The 26,059-nt window shown below is 41.2% G+C and overlaps 1 protein-coding gene across 6 annotated transcripts in view; it reads left to right on the forward strand.

The window, feature by feature from the left end:
* The window catches only part of LOC126916905 (protein sickie), a 190,959-nt gene that overhangs the window by 52,404 nt on the left and 112,496 nt on the right, over nt 1-26,059 (forward strand). For 4 of the 6 annotated variants that reach the window (XM_050723180.1, XM_050723176.1, XM_050723177.1 and 1 more), the window contains one exon: nt 19,381-19,550. In XM_050723180.1, the coding sequence (XP_050579137.1) occupies nt 19,381-19,550 (170 nt within the window). Of the gene's footprint in view, nt 1-1,456; nt 3,305-19,380; nt 19,551-22,929; nt 24,259-26,059 lie in introns of those variants that run through there. The other 2 variants (XM_050723182.1, XM_050723181.1) reach the window with 2 other exon arrangements.

A 26,059-nucleotide genomic window follows, 5' to 3' on the forward strand; every position in this document is an offset into this window, starting at 1 on the left:
CAAGAAAACTCTCACGTGTTGATCAAATATTTCGCGATAAGATACGCTTGGTATTTCGTAATGTTTTCCAGGGCGTTGAACGCAACTTCGAGATATGTCAGATATGTGCAGACCCTTGCAGTTAACAGATAAGTGTGTCTACTTTTGATCTAGTTGTCAATTGTAATTGGTAATGCCGGCTTTGATATTAATCGAATATATTTCATTGTCATCAAACTTTGAATCCTTACTGAGAAATTTTCCTGGTGTCGCAAAATACGAACCCCCGTAAATAAAATAAGCGACGTCGAAGCTAGTTTCTGGCAACTCATACAAAATGCACGCAGGGTAGAAAACGCGTTGACCGCTCTCGGCTCATGAATTTCTATCCAATTTACTTGGTTATTGTGTGTCGTAGGAGTTACTCCTTGCAGGATCCGGTCCGAGGGGGTGTTCCTGTTTTCCTATGCTCTCTTTTTCCCACGAAAGTACAACATCAAATTAGGGAATATTTCAGAACTTCACAATGTAGCTACATATCGAGTAAAATAGAAACCTCACTGGCTTCCCAAATTGCCCGTGTATTATGCTGCAATTCTTACAAATAAACGGAAACTAGTTGTTGGAATTCATGATAATATTCGAATAAAGGGGACAGCAAAATATTGCCAGAGCCATTTTGCACAATTGAACTAATACTGTTAGTAAAATCTTACGGCAACAAATTTGATAATAACGGCAATAAATTTGATAAATGTCTACAAGTAAATTCGATAAATTACAAGACAACCGATTTTCTTATTCGACGTGAAATTGTAAAATCGTACAATGTAAGATCTAAAGTTCAGAAATTGTACGTTGTAAACTGTACGACGGAAATCTACGCTCCAAAACTCGTCACTTATCGATTCGCTATTACTATTTAACAAAGCGTTGTGCAAGAGGGTCCCAGTATTGCGCTTCATCGGATCGAAAATGTCTTCTATCCTTCATAAAGGCTATATATAGAGAAGCTTCTATCGAAACCCATGTCGAGAAAGCTTTGGAAACGCGCGAAGTAATCGAACCTTTCATCGACAAGGACCGCAGTTACCGTAGCAAATTGCAAATACCGTGAAAGATTTCGATGATAAAAAAGGTAAAGAGGGATAAGACCTCAAAAGTTTCGGCTCGTTATTTTTATGGCAAACTGCTTCATCGCGGTACGAACTGACCCCACGTTACGAGCACCGGCCACGTGGATACCTGCTTTTAAGGCTCGTATACGCAACCAGCTACTACTCCACTCCCACTACCTGCTTATTTCTACTTCCCACTTTTATCCGCCGTCTCCTTCTTTCTCTGCATCCTGCTAACATACACTCTTCCATCTCCCAACCCGACCAATTGCGGTGTAGCTTACCTCTACCTCGTGTCTGCGTTCTCTGTCTCTTGTCGGTTAGTGTCTCACGAGTGATCCGGTAGCGTGGATGCTGTGCCGATCTCGCTGGAAACTTTGCGTCGTGCCGGGAAACGCATACGCGATATGTATCTTTGAGAAAGTTATACAGAATGTAATAAAATAATATCGTCAGTTTTAACAGACATACATTGTCCGAATTGAATTTCTTTCACGTAACTGGTATTCCCTCTTTTTTTTTCTTTTTAGATTTCATAATAAGTTTTACAGTGAGTGATCTTTGAACATCGGTTATTTGGAAAATTATCGATATTTTCTTATCTGCTACTTGTCGTTAACGTTTAAGAAGGACTACCGTTATAAAAATGCTAGACGGCGACAAATTTGAAAATTAGATAGTGCTTGTTCAATGCTGTATTTTTACGAGATGTAGAGAATTAATGGTAATAGCAAGAGCAAATAGTAAAAGCAAATAGCAAAAATACATACGGACTCGGCTACTGGATGCGTTATATCTGTGGCCTCTATCTATCATCAAGTAGTACTCGACGAGTGGTGGTCTGTTAGTACGGATGCTGCAACAGTTTCCCGAGTTATATTTTCGCGCCAGTGTCGGTAAACACGAGATATCGTACGAGAGTGTTCTTGAAGTTTCAGAATTGAATGAAACAGCGCAGTAAAGAGAGACGAGTAAAATCGAATGTCCTGTAAATTAAATACTCGAATTAACCGCGAAGGATTAAAAAGAAGGGACCAGTTGAAATGAAAATTTATGTCACGAGATTCTAAATGTCGTTGGATTTAAAAAAGGAAGAATAGCATCTGGACGCGTTTCGTTGGATGGATATTTCGTTTCACGTTACAATTCCAATTTTTCTGCGTTGCACGAGATAAATGAAACTCGCTGGAGGAAGACGTAGGTCAAATGAAAAAGGATGGACCTTGGATTTTTGTAATCCTCGTAACGTGAATGGTATTACGTTTTATGTTCGCGATAAAATTTTCAGCCCTTGCTGAAACGACGTTGACAAATGGAGCCATTTCACTCGATACTAGAAGAGATGCTTCGGGAAGGAAGCACAAGAACGAGGAAGATTTGATACTCAAGTTCGTAACGCCTTAACGCAGTAACATAAAAACGATTCGATCAAAATGAAATATCAAAGAATCGTCAGAAGACGAAAAACGTGACGAGGATGAGGAACGATAGGACATCGTACGAAATGTATAATCGAGGGTGCGCGATATTTAGTACGATGTTCATGGTGTAAAGGATACTTTGAAAACGATACGACGATCAATCGTCCTGTTTCTCGTGACGCGGCTTGGTTCGCGTTGGCTTGCCACCTTATTCGATCTCTCGACGAGGAACTCTCTTTAAGGGACCACGGTTCCAGTGTCCCAGAACAAAGAGAGGTTATTGCTATAAAAGAGAAAGAGAGAAGGAAGCAAAACGTCCGAGAATCTCCTTAAGAAGGTTTATAAATAGGCATGGCCAGTCGAAGCGATATTTTCGCTCTCTCGGTGAAGCGACAATGAATTGGTCACGACCACTGTGACGATAAATGCCCTTCGTGGCTACTTCTTAGCAAGATTCGCTGCAAACTACGAACGAAATAACGATTTTCGATGTACAACGTAGAAATCGAAGCCTGCAGTTGCGAAAGAGCGTGTTGAAATTTCTTATTATTTCGAGTCGAACGTAGTTCGCGGAGAAATCCGTTGCGATTGTTTTGACAGTGTGCGTTCGTAAATTCTTAAACTGTTGTCGTTCGCGAATTATACAACGGTGATTCAAGAACAGCTTCAGTGGATCGAAATAGACTTTGATCTCCGTGTTTCTATTGTCGCCACGATGGATATCTGGAATCTGAAAAAGTTTGACGTACGAATCGAGCACGATAAAGAGTTCTTTGACGTTAACAGGTAAATTTTTTCTTAGTTTCGATATTTAAATTACCGAATGTGTAGCATCGGCGCATTGTAAGGAATTAAGCTTCTATTACTTAGGATGTTAGGTAAAATAGAATTACGTTATGGCGAATAACATATTTGCCGTGGACGATAATGACGATTCTTAACGAAGTTGTCCGTTTCTGCCTCGACCTTAGCCAGATCTGACACGATCACACGTGCAGCGGTCGAACGACCAGAAAGTGCTCGCTCTGCGTCATTGAGCTGGTCGTACAATTTTAATTCCACTGGTAATAGAAATAATTAGCGTTGTCAAGACCGTAATTTCAATTTAAATCTCTATGCCACATACAGAGAGTAAGACTCGAGTAAGAGAGACCTGGGATTTCGAGGCAAACGAAATAATACGAAATAAGTGGGTCGCTCTTAATCATCGCGCAGCTTTACTTCGTTCTTTGCAATTAAACAAGAAACATTATCATTTTTGTTAATTTAAATAAATGTTCCTTCGTTGCTAATCCCTGAAACTGAAATTATTAAGAGCTTATTTGATGAATAAGCTGTTCGTCTTATTACACGTGTTCGTTAAATGTTTGCCATCGCGTTTGAGATTTACTCGAAGAATGTCGAAGCTACATTATTCGACGTTAGTATTTAATCGCCGACAGTAAACATACGAACGATCGGTATTTCTGTACCATCGAGTCGCTGCTCAAAATGAACGTAAAATAAATTACATAACCGCGGCGAGTGTCGCACAGGTCGCTCGTCCGTGTGCAGATTAATCTGCGTGTTCGTGCTTCTCGTGGAAAGACTGGCATACCTATTGCACTTATACGATATTACATAAGTGATCCTACTTCCGTCGTTCCAAGGACTTAATGCTACATAAGGATCGCCTGGGATCGGAAGAAATAATATCTTTAAATGGAATGAAAAAAAAAAAAAAGAAAAATTATATCGTTACATATAACGACAAGGTATATAACTATCAGGCGATCCTTATGCACCATTAAATTCTTGGAAGGATGGAAGTAGGGTCGCTATAATAAGTGATAGAACTTTCAACGAAAGAGTTTACAACTCGACGTAAACTTGAAACGATAAGCCTACTTACTGTAAAAGTCGGGAACGAAAAGTCCCCAATTTCTTGAACGCTCGTAAGACAAGGAACCGGAAAGATACGGAAGAGACATTAACAAATTTATTATTTGGTAACCTCGTTATTCGTATGAAAAAAATCTTAACACGATCGTGATTATTTTGTAATAGTTACAAAAAGATGCAACAAAAAAAAGGCGGGATAGAAAAGGAAAAGAAGGTTACGACCGACATCGATGAACAACGCGTCAACTTTTACTCGGTTAGGCTGCGGTTTTACTTTTTACGTTGCAACAACAACGGCCTTCAGAAACGCCGGTCGCGTTGAAACGAATTCCAGCGCTTCCGGTATTCTTGGGCGGGAAACGTTCACGCTACGAAGCGAACGACACAGCGGTTTCGAGCTGTCTGAAACACAGTCACGTTTCTTTAGATCAGCTCTTTCGAAACGATTGTATTGTACGTACACACGTATTATTCCTGTGACTCTGAATATTCACATAACCACAAATACGCGCAAGCTCGTGCATATTCCTATTTAATTTTCACATCAGTATATGTGTCAACGTATAAGATGAAATATGATAGGATTTTAGAAGGTGCATTCATTACTTGGGCGTTTTACGCGGATGCTTGTTTTCCAGGTAAAATGTACGATAACCCCGTACATATACGCGAACATATCTAGTTTCTGGTATGTATCTACGGTTATTACGAACGTGCCACAAGAGCAATTTTGTACGACGATTATTCGAAATAACAGCGTAAATGCAAATGAGAGTAACTTGCACGTTAAATGATATTCGGCGTATTTCAATTTATAGTATTATTAGAATGCTATGCGCAGTGTATCTAATGACGTTATGCAGATATAATCTTTATCGTCCCGGGACTTGTTTCAACGTCATAAAAATTATGACAGATAATTCGACTAGACATATCTTTAGTTGCATATTCCGTGAAATGAGGATAAAATTAACGGCCGTTCATTTTCGACCGAATCGCGTTTTTCTATCGTTGGAAAATTTCTTAAATTTTTCGACAGATAAGAAAGAACCGTTATCGATATGATTTTTTTGATAAAAGCCCTCAATTCGGTTGAAACGAAAGCGAATTTGGGACATAAAAAATTGCAGGATCGCAACAAGATTGAAGTGTAGAAATTGCGTAAAACCAGTGTTTTAATTTAATTAATTATTCCCAAGCGTAAATTGAACGATATAATAAAAACGAAGTTAACGACGAGTACGACGATACTTTTTATAGCAGCGGTCGCGGCAAAGAATAAAAGGGGAAAATCAACGAAAGCACGGTTAAATGTTATTCACCACGCATTATTTCTACAGGTTGAACATTTTCATGGGTGGCGGAAACGCGAAGCGCAGCCAGCTTTTAACGCGTTTGTGTTGGCCTGTGAGCGCGATGCAATTTCATTGAAATTTGTTGGATAGGTCGGTTGCAAATTTTTCGTCAGACCGGGGCCGCGGGGCAATCGTGGACAGAAACGAAACTCGAGTGCAATTAGTCAGACTATGGCTCATCGACTCGCGGTATTTTACACAGGTGTGCACGTACGCGGAATTGCGGCGGCCGCGTGCATCGATGCATGATCGTCGAATTGCTCCTCTTTCTCTCCTATCTGTATTTTCAACGAAAAGCAACTCTTGCATTCGTGTTACCAACGAATTAGTATCTCGTTAACACGGCACCCCGTGTTCGCGTCGTTGTGTCCTTGCGCCTCCTACGTACATGTATTGTTTGCGCTCGTTACATTTATACCGAAACCTGGAAAAATATCGTACAAAATGACCGCTATCTCGTTGAAATATCGCTTTAATACGACTAACGTAACAGCTAACGCGCGAGAAATAACGAAACTCGCAGCTTTCGAATAATTGTTGCAACAAATATTATATATTATATGTTGCAACCAATATTATTTAGTGAATATGTTTTAGCTATATATCTTTCTAGAGCGCAGGTAGGCTACGCTGCTCGATTGAATCTTCCTCGTTAAAGAAATTTCTCGTAGATGTATCGATCAGTTATTTAAAAAGCAATTAAACTCCTGTGAGTTCACCTGCCGATAATTATAGGCGAATTAGTAATTGTAGAAAAGATATAGACAGATATTTCAGTGTTTTCTCGTAAACTTCTTTAAGGAGAGATACAGCGTTTGTGAAATAAGAATTGGAGCATGCACTTCGTTATTAGGTTTTCGCGAGACTAAACGAAGCATAACAGCGGCACCTTGTTAAGAAACAGAACATAAAGTAAAGTTCTCGAAGAATCGTGCAAACAGACGTAGACAATGACTTTACAGCGTGTTTGTACGCGTTAAACAGTCATGGCTTCGTCATATTGTAGAAAAATCCGGTGTCGCCTAGTAACAATGCTCACGCGTGCTTTTTACGTGCATTGTTGTCGACACGCGTTGAAAGCGCGGTAGGAAAAACGCTATGACGTCGTTGACGAATGAGGAAGAAAGGCTGCAAAGCCCTGTGACGGGAAATGCGAACGAAAAAAAGAAAGAGAATAGGAGAGAACGAAGCGGCGCCGGAACACTTCGCGTCTGCTGCATCGAATGCGTACGAGCATTTTAAACCTCAATGAAAGTCAGAGGAAAACGCGTCTCGATCGCGATACGTGTAACATTGTTTCGCTGTATGAATCGCAAAGTGCGATAATAGTACGAGTCCAAACGGAAAACGTTTGATTGCTACCTTCGTTATATTTCACGTTTGAAAAATAAGATTCTGAAATCCTTGAAAATTTATCACACTTTTATCATATCATCTTCATGGATATTAAATTATGTCATTATTAGACGGAATAAATTTCTAAATTTCGTTTGTTTAATGAAAAAGTTAACATTGTATAAAGAATGACAAATCCTTTTATTGCGGTCGTTACTAAAGGGTTAAAATCCTCGAAGAACAGCAGGAGGGCGTTTACCAGACTTTCTTGAACTTGGTCACAGACGTAATAAAGTGACGAAGTTACGATCTTCGCCATACTCTTTAAGCCAACTGTCGCAGGGGTGGCGGCATACTTAAATGGCTGGAAGCTTAAGGCGTTAATAGTTGCGTACGAAGAAATATTCCACGTCGTCGCGCAGCAACGTTGCTCAGATACGTATCGTCCATCGCTATTATTCATACAGTATATCAGATCTCTTTGCTATTACGTATACATATATGTACATACGTCTGTTCCGTCTCGAGATCTCCTTCGGTCCCGTTCCGTTCGTGTCGCTCTTAACGATCCAACCAATCAATCGAGATTCCGCATAATCGTTGGCTACATTGCGTATGCATCCCCATTTTCGGTCCCGTTACGCTCCTCTTCCCATCTTTCGTTCTTTCTTCGTTCTTCTCCTTTCTCGCCTCTCTCTTTCTCTCTCTGTCCTGTCTCTCTCTCTTTGTAATTTTACTGGGCGGACGCTGAAATTCACACGAGAAGCCAACCAACGAGAGAAAAAAGAATTCCTGCGCCGCGTAAGCCAGTTCGTAAAGCTGCTTAATACGAACCATTAAGGTGACAAATTCCAGGAATCATAATAATTCTTTATCGTTGACAAGAAAAAAAAAGCATAATAAAAGGGTGGTTTTATAGCTCGTCACGAATACTTACTTGGTGCTTGCTTCTGTATAGTGTCGGAAAGTTAAGTGAAAGTCCGAGTTGCGTCAGTCGAATATACAAAATTCATTGTCCTATCGGGACCAGCACGAAATTATGATAATGCACAAGTGTAATTACGTATCTCGCATAATAGTATACTCTGCATGCGAATGTTACTTAAGATGGCAATCGCTGTAATAAGTGTTTAAGATATTATTTTTAATAAGTGTTAAGATATTATTTTTAAGATATCCTTTTAGCACGTTATAACTTCAGCTAGTCTCGTACCAAAGATGTAGTGAACGTATCGAATGTACTTTATGTGCTAAATACCAGAGTCATTTAGCACATGGGTATTTTTCTAGAACTAATTTTAACATTTCTTTCAAGCATTTATTTCCAACTAATTCGCGATAATGTATAATACAATGAGAGAAGTAGTACGAATGATTCAGAGATAAGTAATTCCGCTGGAAGAAACGGTGTCTATCTCGCGAAAGAAGTTTTTCAGTTTTCGTTAATGGAAATGTGAAAGTTTAATGTGTTCACGAAACGCATTGGATATGATTCAACGACCGATTGCGTAATTTCGTTGTGTGAACAATCGTCCGGGTGCTCACGGTGCGTTTGCATATCTCGCGCGAATCAAGCGGTTTCAGGTTCGTACGTATGTGTGTAACCACAGGAACATTAACAGAATTGAATGATATGTGTAAATTGTGCTGACGGACGATCGAACGATTAACAATAATTCGGTTAGCGCGATGATTTCGTCATTATCGTATCGTTATCCTTGAAGGAAATTTCGCGTGATAAAATGCCTTGTATTCACCGTATGACATTTATATTTTTATACTAAAAATATTCAAATTGATTTGTTTCGAGATTCTTATTAATATTCGCATGTTCTACAACGACGATTAAAACTTCTATTAAATATTCCCTGCTTCGAAATCGAACGAAGGTTCGAGGAATAATTTACACAGGCGTGAAAATGCAGAGTTTCATGATTTTGCAATACTCTTCCTGAGAAATTGGACGCTTTGTAATCCGCCAAGTACTGTCTGCGATCTTTTCTCAGTATCGTTCAGCTGGCCAAGGTGAATCGAATTTGCGCACTTGCGCGGCCGCTGTCTGATCCAGGAAAACCTGATAAAGTAACGCGAGCCGTTCAAGAAGGCCCAACCGATCACGGAGCCCAAGGCGATTATTAGCTGCCGCTCGATATTCCTTTTTTTTCGCCGCCGAGCCGCCCATTTTTTCTCGCAGATTACGCCATCACCGTTATGCACATTCCGTGAATTCCATGGGTCGTTGGGATCGTTAAACCCGTCTCTTCTCTGCCTCCGTCACCTAGATCGATTCGCTAGCCCCCGTATTCTATTCGATGACTCACATCGAGGAAACAAAGAAAGTAAATTGGTCTTTCTTTTGTCTAAGTCTAATATAGGATACGTAGCTGTTATTATGTATCGAGTATTTATTAAGTAAGTGATACAGAGCGTTCGATCGAGATTACCATGAGCTGTGTCAAATAGAGGATATGGGAAAGCGTGTAGCTTATGACAGTGACACCTGCGGTTACAATCTGAGAAAAATTAGCCGTAAGAAATTTAATGCAGAGCACGAGTTTCGCAAGTCTGGTTTCGCGTTGCATTACTATGTGAAACTGTTCGTATGTAAAATACTGTAACAATCACAAAGCTTGTATAAATTTAGCGTTAGTGTTTGAGCATGATTACTATGGTTTCTATTTGGAGAGTACACTATTCTTCATAAGTATTACAACGAACCATGAATTTTCTATTATTATCTAATTAACGTCCCGTGTTTCGATCGTGAATTGATTATACGTTCTCGCATATAAATTTGATTAAATGCTAAGTAAACAATAGTCCAAATGAACTGTGCAATCGATTCGCACTCGCTTGCTTACTGTTACCTGCCAGCAGTGTTTCCTACGGTACGATTGCCAACTTGATAAGCTTAGAGCACACGGAATGAAAGTTATTCTTCGTAAATTAAGTATTTCCCACGCATGGTTGCACGAATAACATGCAATTTAGCGATATTAATGACTAAGAAAATTTCAAGCAAGACAAATTTATCATGTAATTAATGAATCAACTTCGTAGCTTATATTTGCATCTCCATCGTTCGCTCTTAACGTCGATTTTCCTTTAATGGCACATTTAGAAGCAATATACCGTGGAATTTGACCTTTTTGGTAATTCGTTGAGTCGCAGCGATTGTGCTCCTTGTTCGATCAATGCGTTTTAGAAGCGCCCATGTAGTTACCGATGATAGTTACCTTCTAATTAGCAGGATAATCGTTTAACATTTTCATTTCCCATGTTGAAAAGGTCTGAATATAGGCATTGTCTCAGGAAATGGGTTAGACTTGTTAGGAATCTCCCCGTTGCTCGAATGCAACTCACGTGAAATCGTCTGGCAGGAGCTTCGAGGAAACTCAACCTGAATTCCAATTCTCTAACCTATTCAGCGAGACAACCACCGTATCGTTAGTTCCAACGTAATTATCATTCCTTCATCCATTTAATCGAATTACACGTTTCGATACCTTTATTTTAAATTTCTCTTAATTGGCAAGAGCATTCTCTTCAATCGAAGATATCGATGTTCTGTGATAGATATTCACGTATGTTTGGAGTTTAATAAATTGAACATTTTTTCTAAGAAATCTGTGGAAAACTGTTTTGATTCGAGAAAGCTGTAGTTCTTTGTAAGTAATAATAACGTACGAGTATTCACGAGTACGAGTATAAATGTAGCGTGAAAAATATTTTAGATCCTACGTATCTTAATGTGTAGCGAAATATCGTAAAATGAATTTATTATTTTCTTTGTTTTCCCCGGGTAGGGAATCAAAGCAAACGCCAACGGCAATTTTCCAAATGGAGAGCACGAGCGTTTCAAACGACTGGGACAAGCACGCGAGAAATGTCTTTCTCCCTGATATTTGCATGTCCATATCTCTCGATATCCTTTGCCGATCACACTGTAAAATTCTGTCGCTCGAACTTTGAATTTCTGTTGTCGGCTTATGCAAATGAACACAAGCCATCGTTTCACCGCTTAGATATTCATATAACTATTTATGAGACAATTTGTCTCGCAGAATTTCCTTTACTCCTAGATATTGCTATATTTCCTAGCACGGTAACAAATTTATACATTAATATAAATAGTTACTCCATAAAATACTCCATGAAACGATGTAATAAAGTTGTATATCGCAATAATATCAATTCTTGTTGTAGGTCGTTCAATAAATATAATAAAAAACTTTTTATTAACGAATATCATTGACGCAAGTTGAGCGTATATAATTAACTGTCTTCTTTTTCTCTTTTTTTTTTGGACTATCAAATGTCACACGTAAATGTCATACTGGTCTCTTTCGAATTCTTAACGTTATATAACGTTATACATATTTTTGTATACTGAATCCATGAGCGTTATACTTTCCACGTATACAATGGATCTTTTTGTGTATTTTCTTGCAGCTACTATGTTCGCATAATTCCTTCAACAAGTGCAACTCATCGACGATTTTTCGATGACTTTGCAACAGCTCTCCCTCTCTTTCTTCTCTCTCTTTCTCTCCTTCCAATCGTAACGTACATTCGAAGACTCGAGACAGCCAACAGACTATTCTGCCACGTGCTAACGTACGCCCAAATCTCTACGTGACATCACGTATACTAATTTCTGCGGATATTTTTAAAATTATCCCCAGATCGTAGTTAATACACTAGGATGAACGTCCGATCTCTTGCGATCGATCCTTAGGCACTTTGCCACACAGTCTACGGTACGACACAGTTTGACCCACGCTTATCGTATATCACAATTGTAGTGTTTTCACTGGGTATAGCTTAGATAGCTTGGATGTTATATTTTTAGAAAAAGAGGAAATAACCGCGATCGCTGTGCTGTTCGTTCGCGTTTCCTCTTCCCCTTTTTCACTTCCTTACTCTCACGGTAATTATGAAACAAGGTCTGCATGCAACAGCGACTTGAAAAAGCACATGGCCCGTGACAAGAAAAGCCGGCCTATATCCGACAGATAAATGCGATGACTGTTTAGCACCGAGGAAAGTCCCGAAGGCACGAGCCATCTCTAAAAATAATCGGTCTATCGGCTTCTTGTGTACCACGAAGCACCGAGATTAGGGGTAGTCCCTGCGCGTCAGCCAACTTTTCTTCCGTTTATGGAGTCAATAAAACGGGAAAGTTACAACTGCCGAACTTTATAATATCGTCTTTTTACTATCGTCGAGTGAGAGTTTACCAACCACTTGGATAAACAAGAAGGTGACGCGATAAGTGGAGAATTATTCAAGAAAAGAATCCTCGACTAGCGTAATAAATTTGTTCAACTTTGTTAAACATATTATAGCGAATTTTTAAATGAACGTTCGAATATAAGAAAACGAATGTTCCACGATTCGTATATTAATTCTATGAGATGAGAAGATGACATATATCGCTATTCCAGTCAACGATTTGTCAGTACATAATTTATATCGCTTGGTAACTAGCATCTCGACTTGTACCACTTATACCTGTACAGCGTATACGAACCAGGTATAATACTTTATGTTCATAAAATTTGTTACACGCGCAAATATATACCGTTAACGCGGCATTGCATAAGACGTAATTATGTCACGTTGCGAGATGCGCACTTAAGTGATTTATAGTTTGATTAAAAACACAGAGCGCTCGAAAAGGTAACCGCGTCGAGTGCCCGATGGCTATTACGAAAAAGAACTTGTTACGTTAAGGACAAGAAACTTTTGCATCTTGAAATATCTTGATAACTGCAGCACCGTACACGCGTATAAAGAGAGCAATATTTCCTTTTCGTCGACAAGCTACGGGGAGTTTCGGTTTAACGGTACTATCGTCTTGTCAGTGGTAAAATTGACAGTCGAACAGATCCATTAAAATGATAACGTAAATAAGAGACTTTAACGAACGACTATCGATAAGCAAATTTCTCCTTCTATTCGATAAGGATCAAGAGAATTGTATCGTGCCGTTCCATATTAAACGATATTTAACGAAGCACGAAGTATTATTCTTTAATCGTCTGTTTGCGCTATTCATGGGAACCCATATTTTTTAAATTGGTAATTCATTTTTGATTTATTCTTTGATATCTTTGTTCGTTAATAATTTTGTCCTCGATAAAATTGCACTCCTATAATATAGTGTAAATTAATATAATTCTTCCTCGATACAGAGATAAGGGAAATATGTTATATATATATATACATATTAAACAGATACTTTGTTCCAAGAAGTTTGCTTATTCTGCAAGAACGATCTCAAGTCTTTCGCAGAGTCTTCTCGTGTAAGCAAAAAATTGGTGGTATGGTTAATCGTGACTGTAGCTTTCTTTCTTCGATCACTTTTTTGTGTCCTACCAAAATATATCTCTCCGTTGAGCCCTGATATAAAGAGTATTTGAATATTGAAAGGATATTTGAATATCGGATAGCGAGACGCGTATTTACATTTTCAGAGAAGAAATATCATATAATTTTCATACGTAAAGAGTAAACACGTAAGATTCCATCGTCAGACTGTCCGGTCTCTGTACAGCAAGTATCATTAAATTACATTACAAGTCGTTCTATTCCATCTCACCGGACGTTTTCTTATTCAGCGATTCGTCGCACGATTTAATCGCGTTAACTGGACACTACGAATTCAGACGTTCATTGTGTTAACTCTTGGGCCCGGTGATAGCGTTCAGCCAAATAAAAGACCGTCACTTTGGTAATTTTCATCTTTAAACGCCACAGTACACACGCGATCTATCATCGCGAAAATAGCGTGTGTTTTACTCGTTACAAAACGTTCTATAAGCTGCGGCAAAATTTGCAAATTATAAAAATTCAAATATTTATATTTTTTTTAATTATATAACGTTAGACTTTTCGTTGTTCTATTACAAGTAGGCAAGAAGTGGATAAAATTGTTACTCTCCTGCTTGTTTAATGTACGTGTCAGGAATGATTATAGTAGCACGATAAATCGTGTCTTTACATAGAAAATACGACGTTCGTGATTGAAGTTTTGCTACATGTTTTACGATTGGACCAGGCACATCACTAATAATCAGGTACTGACGGGTGTTCTGATCCGGAACCAAAGAAACCTCGAAAGTAACGTGTAGCTTTAGGCGACATCGCGAGAGGAGAGATCAGCCAAAGGCATAAACCTTGTCGGCGCAATTCATCGTTGAAATCCTGTGGCTGTTGAAAACGACGTTTCAACGTTGAAAACGTTAGGGACGGTTCGTGCAGAGATCGTACGAAACAATTCTCGTTTAAACCTCCATATAATAATTAAATATGTAGCAAAGAGTATTAAGTATCTATTAAAGTTGATCGCTAAATAATATAACTGCTGATATTTAAAATTGATATTTATAATCGTCGAAACAATCATGCCGTGAGACTTTTATCTCTAAACAAATTCTTATTAAATACCCAACAAATTATTTTTAAACGGTGAAGCAATATTTTTGACGATAGGCTATCGATTTAAGGAAGCACTTTATTTTACAAGAGATATCTCCATGTCACACTTTGTGAAAATACAAATATAACAGAGCATAGTGAATATTCCGCTCATCTTTTTCGATAACTCGTTGATCCATTAAGAGACAACGTTGCATTAACAACGTTTTATTTATAACTTTTTCTCCGTTACTCTGCATTGAATTCTGCTTTTTAAGAGTGTGATTACAAAAAGAAATTCGAACGATCGTTATATCTTGTTCCATCTAGACACTACGATTTATAAAACTCGAAGTACATACGACGCTATGATAAACTTCAATTACGAAAATCTTGTTCGTATTCCGAATCGATGACGTTGCGTTTACTTTAACGCGTTATCTCGCTGCTTGCACCTTAATGGGCCAAAACCTCGGGAACCTTGTGAACGCAGTGTATAAGCTTCCAATTAAATCAACGAGGAAGATCACAGTGGAAACTGGTCTGTCAATGTGACTCAACCGATCATCCGTGTAAATCTGATTTTTACGTGGATCGTGGCTACCACTTATCGTTCCAACGAAGATTTCTATTCCACTCACGTATCCGCGAGATGCATTCAACGAAAAACGGAAGGACAGGAGAAAAAATGAAATTATCTGTCCGCGAGTTTCGATTTCTGAAGCGCCGGTGCCGCCAACCGACGACACCGGTTCTTCACGTCAGATATCAGATCCTCCTCGTCGGTTTCTTGCGCAATCGGCTCCTTCGACTTTTGTCTCGTACGATCGCGCGACGCGTAGGTATACCAAGCGTGCGCTCCATAAGGGTGTGTCGATAAACCCATATTTGAAGTATGTAATGAACTTGCTTGTAATAAAAAAAAAAAGACGAAAAAGGTCAGTTGGAAAATTGGTTGAGTCAGCTTCTTGTTGTGCCACGATAAAAGAATGTCGAACGTGAGATTCGTTCGTATCAAGTATAATTAAACGAAGGCGATGTTTGACTTTGATCGTTGATGAAAATGGCAGATTGGAAATTGAGATTTAAAATACGATATGCATATTCATGACGTAAAATGAGCTCGATCGACAAGGGTATAGTATCAATTTCTTATTTTTCGATGTGGAAAGACGTAAGAAAATCTGTTTCTGCGATAACGTCGTAATCTGTTTCGATCGATCGTTATAAATTAAGATTAAATTATGTTATTTGAAGATTAAGATTAAGAATAATCAACAAAACCGTTTGATAAATTAAGAAACCATCGTATCGACCATGTTCGACGATCATAGTAAATTAAATCGCGAGAGTCGTGAAAATGGTTTTATAAAAGATATAGTAACAGATATAGGAAGGTCCATAGGAAATAAATAAAACGTGGATCGAGTAAACGAGCGCGCAAGACGTAACAAGAAATCGGTAGATTGGCGATACGCATGAAATCGAAAGCCGAAGAGAGACAGGCTTCGAAGACGTTTCTTACGTTTCTTCTTTTTCGTTTCCTTGTTGTGTAGCGGAGAGGCGAGGACGTTACCATAAGGAGACATCTCTTGCCATCTTTGGCTCTGTAGCCGTTCTCCTTCCTCGAGCACGGTTTCTGAATTACAAACCTGATTCAATGTACACGCCATTCGGGCGATTTGAGGGACACGCAGCCTCGTCGATCCGTTGATTGCATCTACCAATGGACTCGGTTAATTGGATACGCGTGATTCGATGGGAATTTTGACTCGGCCTGCGTTGCTCGCCATCGATATTCGTCATACGAATGGCGCAAGCTATTCTTAATACAGCGCGCGTAATACCATTTCACGGCTTTCCTTCGGTTTTATAGTTAGGCATAGTTGGAGCAAGTACGTCCAAAAATATGTCAGCTATTCGAGCTATGCGTCGAAACGATTTCAATCATCTGGGCCTCTCTCGTACAACAAGTTTCCAACTAATAACGTTAGCGAAATTACAATAAACGAGTAGCGTTCGATTTCTCTAGAAACAAATAACTTACTTTCGTAAAATTACCCATCGTAAAAAGTACATCATCGTCGCTTTTCTCTGCTTTCCAATGTACTGAGTTCGTCGATATTGCTTCCAAGTGATTCGCGTACACCGTGGGCTTAAATTCACAGTACAGACGAAATCAGGGAAAGTCTGTGGCTCGAAATACGACGAAAATCAAGAATAAATAAATCAGAGCTTCATTCTCGAGACAAAATTTTCTCCAAAACGAGACTTCGAGCGAGACAAATCTTATTTCACATCTTCGACTTATCTTCGCTTTATCCGTAGAGTAACGTCCCGACAATTATCCATTCCTCTCGAATCGCGCGTGATACACGTATTTAAAAAGCGGTAGTTCGTAAAATCGAAGGAATTCGAAGAAAATATCCAACGATCAACGTTGAGAATAGAACAACCTGTTGGATGCACCTTCGACCCTTTATTAGGAAGCACGATGTCTCCCTTAAGAGCAACGTTTTCTTCTTTCGCGGTCGAAGGTTCGCACGAGTACACGTTCGACGGAGACGGTCGACGACATAGACAGAGAAATGCATTAAAAAGCGCCATCGCCATTTACGGCTGTCATCTCGCGTGGATAAACCGTGAGTGCTCCGAGAGGGTTCCGATGTGTCGCGCTGCGATCTCGTGGACGACGCGAATCTGTACCGCGTGTATTCACAAAGGTCTGCGTCAACTTCGACAAAAGCTCGAAACCCTTTATCTTGTCGCGTCTTACTTTCGATTGAGATTTCATTTCAAAGCTTCGTCGTTAATGGAGTCTGATAAGGGTTTGGGGAACGTGCGTTCCTCCGAAACGAGGTTTCAATGGTTGCTCACCATCAAAGACCGCGTCACTGTCTGATTTATTTGTTGCTATAAGATTAATGATTCATCGTCGCTTGGAAATTCTGTGCCATTGAACATCGTATAGTTGAAAGTATTTCTCTCGATTGGGAATGTAAAAAGAACGACAAATGGAAATTTGGAAACGTACATCGCGTACGAATTCTTATGCAAATGGCTACGCATACAAATATCGAAAGGACTAGAATTAAAATAGACGTTCGTTTCGCCTACCAAAAGTCCTGGATGTTCTCCCTTCTTTTACACCTTGAAATTTCTCGTAAATGCACGAAAAACCTTCTCGATCTACGTATAATAATTACGTCAAAGGTGAAATAAATTTTCGATAGAGCCCGAAAGATTTTCCGTTAATTTTGCATAATTTTGTCATATCGATTCCTCGATTATATACGCGTCTATAATTTCATAAAAATAGCAAAAGGAAATATATGAAAATTACGAAAGAGAAGGATAAGATGGGAATAAAAGGTAGGCAAAAGTAAGAGCATGTTCCGTCAATTACTCGATCCACGTTTTCACGGTTTTCCTGAATTCTGTTTCTCTGTCGGATGCCCGCGGGCATGGCACCCCATCGTTGTTGGTCGCATGTAGCTCGCACGAACACACAGGCAATCTAGTTGTTACCTACGCGTGGGCACCCAGGGTATTGTCGGGTGAGTCATCTCTCTCTCTACCATAGCTCGTGTATACCTCTCACCACCCCGTGTGCAGCGTGTGCAGTATAGTACGGTTTGTTTTCTGGGTAAAAGCCGGAGCCGCCGTGGCTCTTAAGAACAATGGAAACAAAAGAGGCAGGCCGGCACGCGTGCTAGCACAAGGTAGCCATGGTCACGGCGGTCACGTTTCGTAGAACGTTGTGTCGTATATGTACACCGTGCTGCCGCGTCCTTTATGTACACCTACACCACGCTCCTGTACCTTCCTCGCGTTGCTCTACCCTCGAAACTATGTATGCCGATATGCACCAGTCACCTCGATACGTCTACCGTGTCTTGGATTCTCGACTATTGCTCCCAAACGACACCAGGAGACCACGTTAACCCGTACTTTCCTCTCACTTTCCCCTTTCGCGTGGTTTGCGTCTATTCTATTGGCTTGGCAACTAAGTGATCGCGGATTTTGTCATTAGATGGTATTGAGAAAATCCGCAATCACTTAATTGCCAAGCCAATAGATGGAACGTTTGACGCTTTTGCTGCTATCGTTATTCGACTCGTAAATATCGTGCGAGTAGAGTTTGCTTCGGTGGAAATACATAGATTAATTTTTAATCCTTGGTTTCTTGCTTGAATCGTTGATAATCGAGGCAACGTAAATTGTACACTTTTTCCATTATAAATTACATATTTTATCTCGCTTTCTCTATTTAATATACTCGCGCTTTCTTAAGTTTCACGAGAAAAGTATGTATATAAATTAATGTAACATAAATTCTACTTTTTTTTTTTTTTTTTGTTAATTACTTGGTTTCTTTCGTTTTTTACTTTCCCTGCTTTACATACGTACTTTCGTCGATTTAGCGAAAGAAGTAAGAAATCCGATAACTACGAAAGAAGCGGAATCCATTTGGAGTAAAGAGCTTAGAGCGTCAACCGATATTTCAGTCCCATTGAACTGTCGCGTCAGTCATCAGAGATCTTTTCTCTCGCAGTTGTGAATCCAATTACGAACGGAATATAAGACCACAGTCGTAGATAATGTTTCAACATCAACTGGATCGAATTCTGCATCGACATCCTTCACCGCGCCAAATGTAATATCGGATAAGGCGAATTTAAATTGAAAGCGCGCGTTACGCAACTGTCTTTCGACTTAGGCCACCGACCAGCTACGGGCATATCCTTGGGGATCTGTTGAAAAGAAGGAAAAAAAAGAAAAGAAATTTTCGATCGATTCGCGTGGTGTACACGAGTACACATCGGTTCATAGCGTGATCGATGACGAGGTTTTACGTGTGTTGCGCAGGTCGAGAACGTGAGCCTGTGCGTAGGAGCGCTCCGAGCTCTTGGGGCGGACGTGGGCTCCGTGAATCCTGGCGAATTGGCTGCAGGATCAACCCTCTGGCCGGTCCTCGCCCTTCTTTTCGCCCTCTCGCGATACAAGCAGAGAGCCAAACAACTTCAAGACATGCCTAGGTAAGTTTCAACGCAGATTCCTTCTTACCGACCGTCAATGTAGATAATGCCAGTGGTTTGTATCTACCACGGATAAGTTAGATTTCCTGCACTAACGGTCGATAACTGCGTGTCGTATCGATTGCAGATAAATTCGGAATTATCGAAACGTTACCATCAAATACAAAGGAAGAATATCTTTTAAAAATGATAATGCACGTGGTTCTTTAATATATTTTTAACTGATTTCATTGGATATTGAATACATTTCGTTTATGGGGATTTCGCCAATGATTTTTAGCCTCGTTTCCAAGGTAAACTGTACATCCGAATTTTCTGATACGATCGACCAGTAGTTTCCTTTTCTTATCGCTAAAGAGAAATACGACGAGCAATTTCCACATTATAAACGTCACTGTAGCACGAAACCACGAAAGTATTCGTTATATTTATAAAGTTACATCCTTGTTAATTTAAAAGACAAGAAATCGCGTAAAAGACATTTGTATCGAACTCTCTCGCGTCGAGAGGTAAATTTTCAGTGACCATCGGCGTTCAATCTCAATTTCAATTTCCATCTCATCGATATCGATCGGCGTACATCGCGATAAGTAAACGTTCGTGTCGTGCCTTCCACTCATTACGGCAAAATTTTCGCGCACTTAGATCTCATCGTACTTTTATTCTTGGCGAGTTCGAATCGATACCGACGTCCCGTCAGACGAACGACCTGACGGCGTGCTCATTAACGTCCGCGTTAATCAAGCTGTACGCGTGCTCGCACCACCGAACGAACGCGAATATCACGCTATATACATGCAGGAAGTGGCGCGACTGTGTTTTACACAGCTGTATTTCGCGTAGTAACGTAATTGCGGCCTCTTCGGACCTTCAAATATTTTAATTACTCCCGTCCGCGGTTAATTGCTCTCGCGGCGTTCTCTCGCCAGGGAACACCAAGGAGCCCCACTGACTCGCCGTTTTTCTTAATTCGCGTTCCCCGTGAGTCGCGACTGTCAAGGTCGTTATTTTTAAACCCACGCGCAAACTCACGCCTACGCGGGGCAGACTTTTCGCGGAGGTTGTGCTTTTCACCGAACGAACGGGACCACATTAATCTTCGTTACGTATCCCGGCGACAATTTTTCCTACAGTCGCTCGATATTTCGAACTGGCGGTTTTAAGAAACTTCGTACCACGACGTCGCTCGTAATTTGCATTTCCGTCTTTATCGGAAAATCGATAGCGTTCGAATAGAATAGCGTTTAATTCTCTGTTTTCGTTCGCATCGGAAAAATTGTACTCGCGCCGACACGCGCAAGATAGTTGAAACGAATTAATGGAAAATCGTAACGTTCGAGCAAAATGGAAGAAGAAGGATCCCGCAGGGAAATTCGTGGCGAGTGGAATGCGAGGTTCGTCGTCTAATGGACCGTGTAACGATTCTTTAGCGGAATGGAGAAACGTAAACCGTCGGAACCTTTAGGAACGCTCGACATTAACATATTAACAATGCTCCATTATGCCCACGACTGAGTGTAGACCGTGGTCGTTGTGTTACGCTCGCCACACAATATAACCACACGTATACATCGAAACTCCCCCCGCAACACAAACCAGCCAACGTGGGTGTATTATGGCTGTGGCCCGTATAACGAGAATATAACGGGTAACCAAAAAATTCTATTCCATATTTTCCAGTCGATATATTTTACCCGTCACGAAGGCTCCTTAAATAAAAATTCTGTCTTTTCCGTATACTCTTTGATCTTTCTGCTACTTGGTCGACACTTTCTAAATATTTACAAATATTTCATTTGCCAGCATCTGGTACGAAAAAGCGCAAGTTATTCGCGCAAGTTTCGGTTCATCGACTTCTAACTCTCGGTCGTTGCTTGTCAATTTGACGCATTTTTACGACAAATACCCTGGCACAACGCTGATGCGGCAAATTTTGCGTTCGCGCAAAATTTGATATCTTGTATTTGTAATTCAGGAATATGCAAACTCGTGACCCGATACAGCAGGGTCGCGTGTATGTGAGTTCCTTGTCAAAGGCAATATATTTACACGCTTATTATATTTACAAACATTTACGAACTCTCGAGCGGTATGTTTGCATACGAAACACATAATCTGCTCTTTCAAACAAGCTTGCATGAAACTTATTAATCAACCTAATCGACCTAACGTTTCTTTGACGCTAAGAGGCTGGCGAGGATCTAGTATAACGACTAAAGTATCCGAAACGTAAACTAATAATTCTATACCGTACTTCTAAAAACACACACACAGACAGAAAAAAAAAATAATCGATATAATCGATTAATTTAATCAGGAAAAATTCGCTAGTCTGGCGAGACCGTGTTACTCCGCTACGATATACGATACCAATGCGTGGATGGGAGGGATGCAAACTATCGTCGCCGGCTATCGGTACGAACCCATGAAACCGTACGACACGTTCGAATCTGTAATTAAGTGGACTTCTCGAGCCACTCTGTAGAAAGCTACTCGTGCACCGTTTATACGATTTGTACACACGCTTGCGTGCAAGTAGAGGAGACACGCGCTCGACTCTTTGCGTACGAGGCTCGTACTGGCGTACACAGGGTGTATTGTTGAGTCTCGGTACAATACTGTGCGCGTGCACGTGCTCCAGCTATGCCAGCATTATCATAAAAATGATTGAAAAATCCAGAATGGTAAGCGCTCGTGCGGGATTGGCCGGCTCTTACGGAAGTGGTGCTGTGCGATTGGTCGCGCGGATGCAGTGGGGAAATCCACGGAGGCTGTGGGGTACTGGTGTATAGAAGATAAAGGGAGAGTGAGAGGAAGAGAGAGAGAGAGGAACAACATAGGAAGGCGAAGAGAGTGAAACGCGGTCGTCGGACGATTCGAGGGCGAAGAACGAAGAGGGGTTCATGGGGGTGAAAGCGAACAGACGAGGAGGGACGAGCCTGGGCTTTCACGTCGTGAAGAATAGAGAGGGTGGAGAATGGAAGGAGAGAAGAAGACAGAACGGAAGATAGAGAGAACACGAACGGAGAAGCTTGGTGCGAGGACGAAGGAGAAACGGATAGATAGGAATATTGCGAAGAAGAGATGAAACGTGTATACCAGAGACCCTGCTAAAGGGAAGGTATATCGCATCTGTATGGGGATCCAGAAGAGAAAGGGAGGAAGAACGAACGAGAGAGTCTGGGGTAACCAGAAGCGGGGAAGAGAACAGGGAACAGAAAATGAGAGAGAGAGAGAGAGAGAGAGAGAGAGAGAGAGAACGCGATGGGGATTGCTCGAATGAATAGTGGGGGCAAGGGCGAGAGAGGGAGAGAGCGAAAGAGAGAAGCCACGTGCTATGGGAACAGGAATGGTTCTCTCTCGGCGGGCCTCAGTTTGAAACGGGCCATCAACGATGCCTACACACCATGGCCACAGTATGACCGTGGAACAGCTCGCCATAAGGCATCGTCGTTGCTTCGGTGGAAGTGTAGTGTAGTGAACGAGGTTCCGTTCGGGACGACCGCTTTCGATTCCTGTTTCTGTTCGTGGATCGTACGAATCAAGAGAACTGGCCCACGTAAACGAAGAGCGAAACAACGCGTCGAGAAATATGCTTCCTTCGAAAAGGATCCGTACGTCGATTCGTTTCGAGAATATTGGGTCGATGTGCGCGATGATTCGCTCGCGGTTCTCACGGTTGCAACGAGACAACGAGATCGACGGTTCGACGATCGATTCGTAGCGGCTGATCGAGAAACAATGAGATGGTTTTTGCCAAACAAACTGCGAAACGATGTACGGTTGCGTGCGCAACGACGCTTCCTGAAACGTTGTTTGCTTGGTCGCTAAGGGAATCAACATCGCTCCGTTAATAACCGGTTCATCGAGAGATAAATATAGTAACCGCTTCGAGAAAATCGGTAAAGATGTACCGGTTGTCGTCGGTGGTTCTCTCGAATTAGCGACTCGAGCGAAACCGCAGGATCGCCAGCTTCCACCGACCATGCGATTCGTTACATCCAGAGATTTACGGATGAGAGTAATTATAAATTACGAGCGCGGCTAAAGTCGTAAAATCGTTTATCAACGGTCGAATGGACGGCGATGATGGATTCGCGAGAATCCCACTAATCGCGGCAAACGGTGCTGTATATTTGCGCGAACGCAGCCGACGTATATGAATCAAGATGCAGGAAACGAATCATAAAGCCTAACAATAGTGTAACGGTGTAAGAAGAAATTGTAAGCGTGCGAATCGTCGATTCGACGAACCTGAACGAAAGATCGAAGTTAAAAGCGAAAGATATCGCGAGCGATATCGAACGACCAACCGAATGAATCACTGGCCGCGATTCTCTTTTCGATCGCGTTCTTCCTCCGCGTTCATCGATCTACGCGACACGCGACAGAGAATTTGGCAAAGAGCGACGCGACCGAACGTTCGTTTTTCGAGCAAGTTGAAACGTTGCTAAAAGCTGTCCCTACCTATTTGTTTATTTACCAAAGCGAGCGCGTTGCGTTGCGTCGCGTCGCGTCTACCGGTTGATTCATCGGGACACTTTTGACCGTCAGAAGTGTCAGTGCACGCAAGAAGTGCTACTATTTCGGATCGCGCGGAGACACGACCAAACTAGCCTGGAAATCGCTGCAAAATGGGAAACAGCGGAAGTAGCGGCGGGGCCAGCAGGAAGGCACGCAGCTTGCCAAATTCACCGGAAGCGCACAGGTATCGTTCTTCGTGATTCGATTTCAGTTTCTCGACCCTTTCGCCGCCACTTCTCCCGATACTTCCACCAACCGAAAACCGGTTATTTCGTTTGCGAATCTTTCCCACCTCCCTCCTCGCGTTTCCTCCGATTTTTCTTCGTGAATTCCAACCAAGCCGGATTCCAAATAAATTATGTACGACGTGTTTAAATATCTTTGTTCGCTTCGACTCACGATCAGCTAACGCGATTCTTCCTCGACCGAATAGATTACCATGCGATCTTACGTATGTATAATACATACTTAGTTTGCGGATTGAACTTTCACGATGACCGCCTTGCAAGCTGAAGTGTGTTCTATGTTTCCACGCGGCTTCTGGATTTCACGATCTACCCGTATCACGGCAACGAATACGTCTTGTGGCTCGGATTAACTATAGCCTTCGAACGTTAAACGTTTTACGACTAACATTTACGCGAATTGCAGCATGCTGAATTTATTATGACAAGGAGGAAAACGACCTGCTCCTCGTAAAGAATACTCCGTTTGAATTCCATTTGTCTGGATTCGTCGGAAGTCAAATAGTTTGTACCGATGATTTTCAAGCTTTTCTATCTCGCAACGCGTAAACTAATTACCAAAATTCCACCTCACCCACGAGATACGTTGTATTTGCTTCAACGCGGAGTGTTCACACCGGACGACACGGATACGTGCTTTTTACTTGATCATCCGATGGAGAAAATGTCAGTGTCTCTGACTAAACAGTCGGGTATTGCGCGTTTGAAAAATTCTTGCGACACGCCAGTCGTAAATCGCGGGTTTATACGATAACAGTTCATCGATTCTTCGCATTGCCTATAATTTTTCGCTCGAGTAACAGCAGATAACAGAGTAACTCGAGTAACAAAATATAGGAATCGGTAGCAACTAAAATTTCGAGTATCGAGAAGCATTCTCGTAGAGCTAAGTGATCTTAGAGGAGAGCGAACGGAAAGAACTGTAAAAATAAGAATCAACCGGCGTGTATAATTACGCGATACAGACGAATAAGACATGCTCGGTCACGATCTATATTGAGAAAGAAAAAATTCAAAACCAGATACCCCGCCTCGTGTTCCGAGTGGCCATCGCCACGGGGCCCCGAAGACCGGTTAGGCCTTGACTGCAGGTCGCACCTCGACACCTTCTGTACGAGAACCTCCGACGCGAACACGCGATTCGATGAGAACATTCTGTCACGGCATCTTTCCAATTGTAGATCACCGGCGTTTCACACGAGCGACAAAAAAAGGGAAGAAACTTCTATACTGTTATTTCTTAACAAAAAGCATCTTTCTGTCGATCGACGCCAATGTCCGCTGTCAGTATTCGCGTTGCAAATCATCGTTAATAGAAGGATAGGACAGACATTGAATATTCTCCGGCGATCGATATCCCATTACCGAACAAATCTTGAAACGTGAAAATCCAGTTTGGATTAAGAATATTCCGCATACAGTATGTGCGGGTAAAATGAAGTGGCGTAGAACGAACTATAATCTAAAATTAATTTCGTCCTTTGATCGATTTCTTGCTTTACAAAGGACATTCGTTTCAATGCAACGCTATAGTTTTAGTTACGTCGATCAACCAGCTACGTATTCTTACGCCTCTTCGGAAAAATATCTGTCTCGTAACACGCGTGAAACGACTTCTGTCGCGTGTATAACAAATCGTTCGTCGACGGTAATGTTCCGTTATCTATTCGAAACAATGTTGCGCTACTTCTGGTGTTCTCGTGGTGCTCGTATAATACGCGTAATACGAACAATAACGTT

The sequence above is a fragment of the Bombus affinis genome, chromosome 5 (genome assembly GCF_024516045.1).
Source record: "Bombus affinis isolate iyBomAffi1 chromosome 5, iyBomAffi1.2, whole genome shotgun sequence".
Lineage (NCBI taxonomy): Eukaryota > Metazoa > Arthropoda > Insecta > Hymenoptera > Apidae > Bombus > Bombus affinis.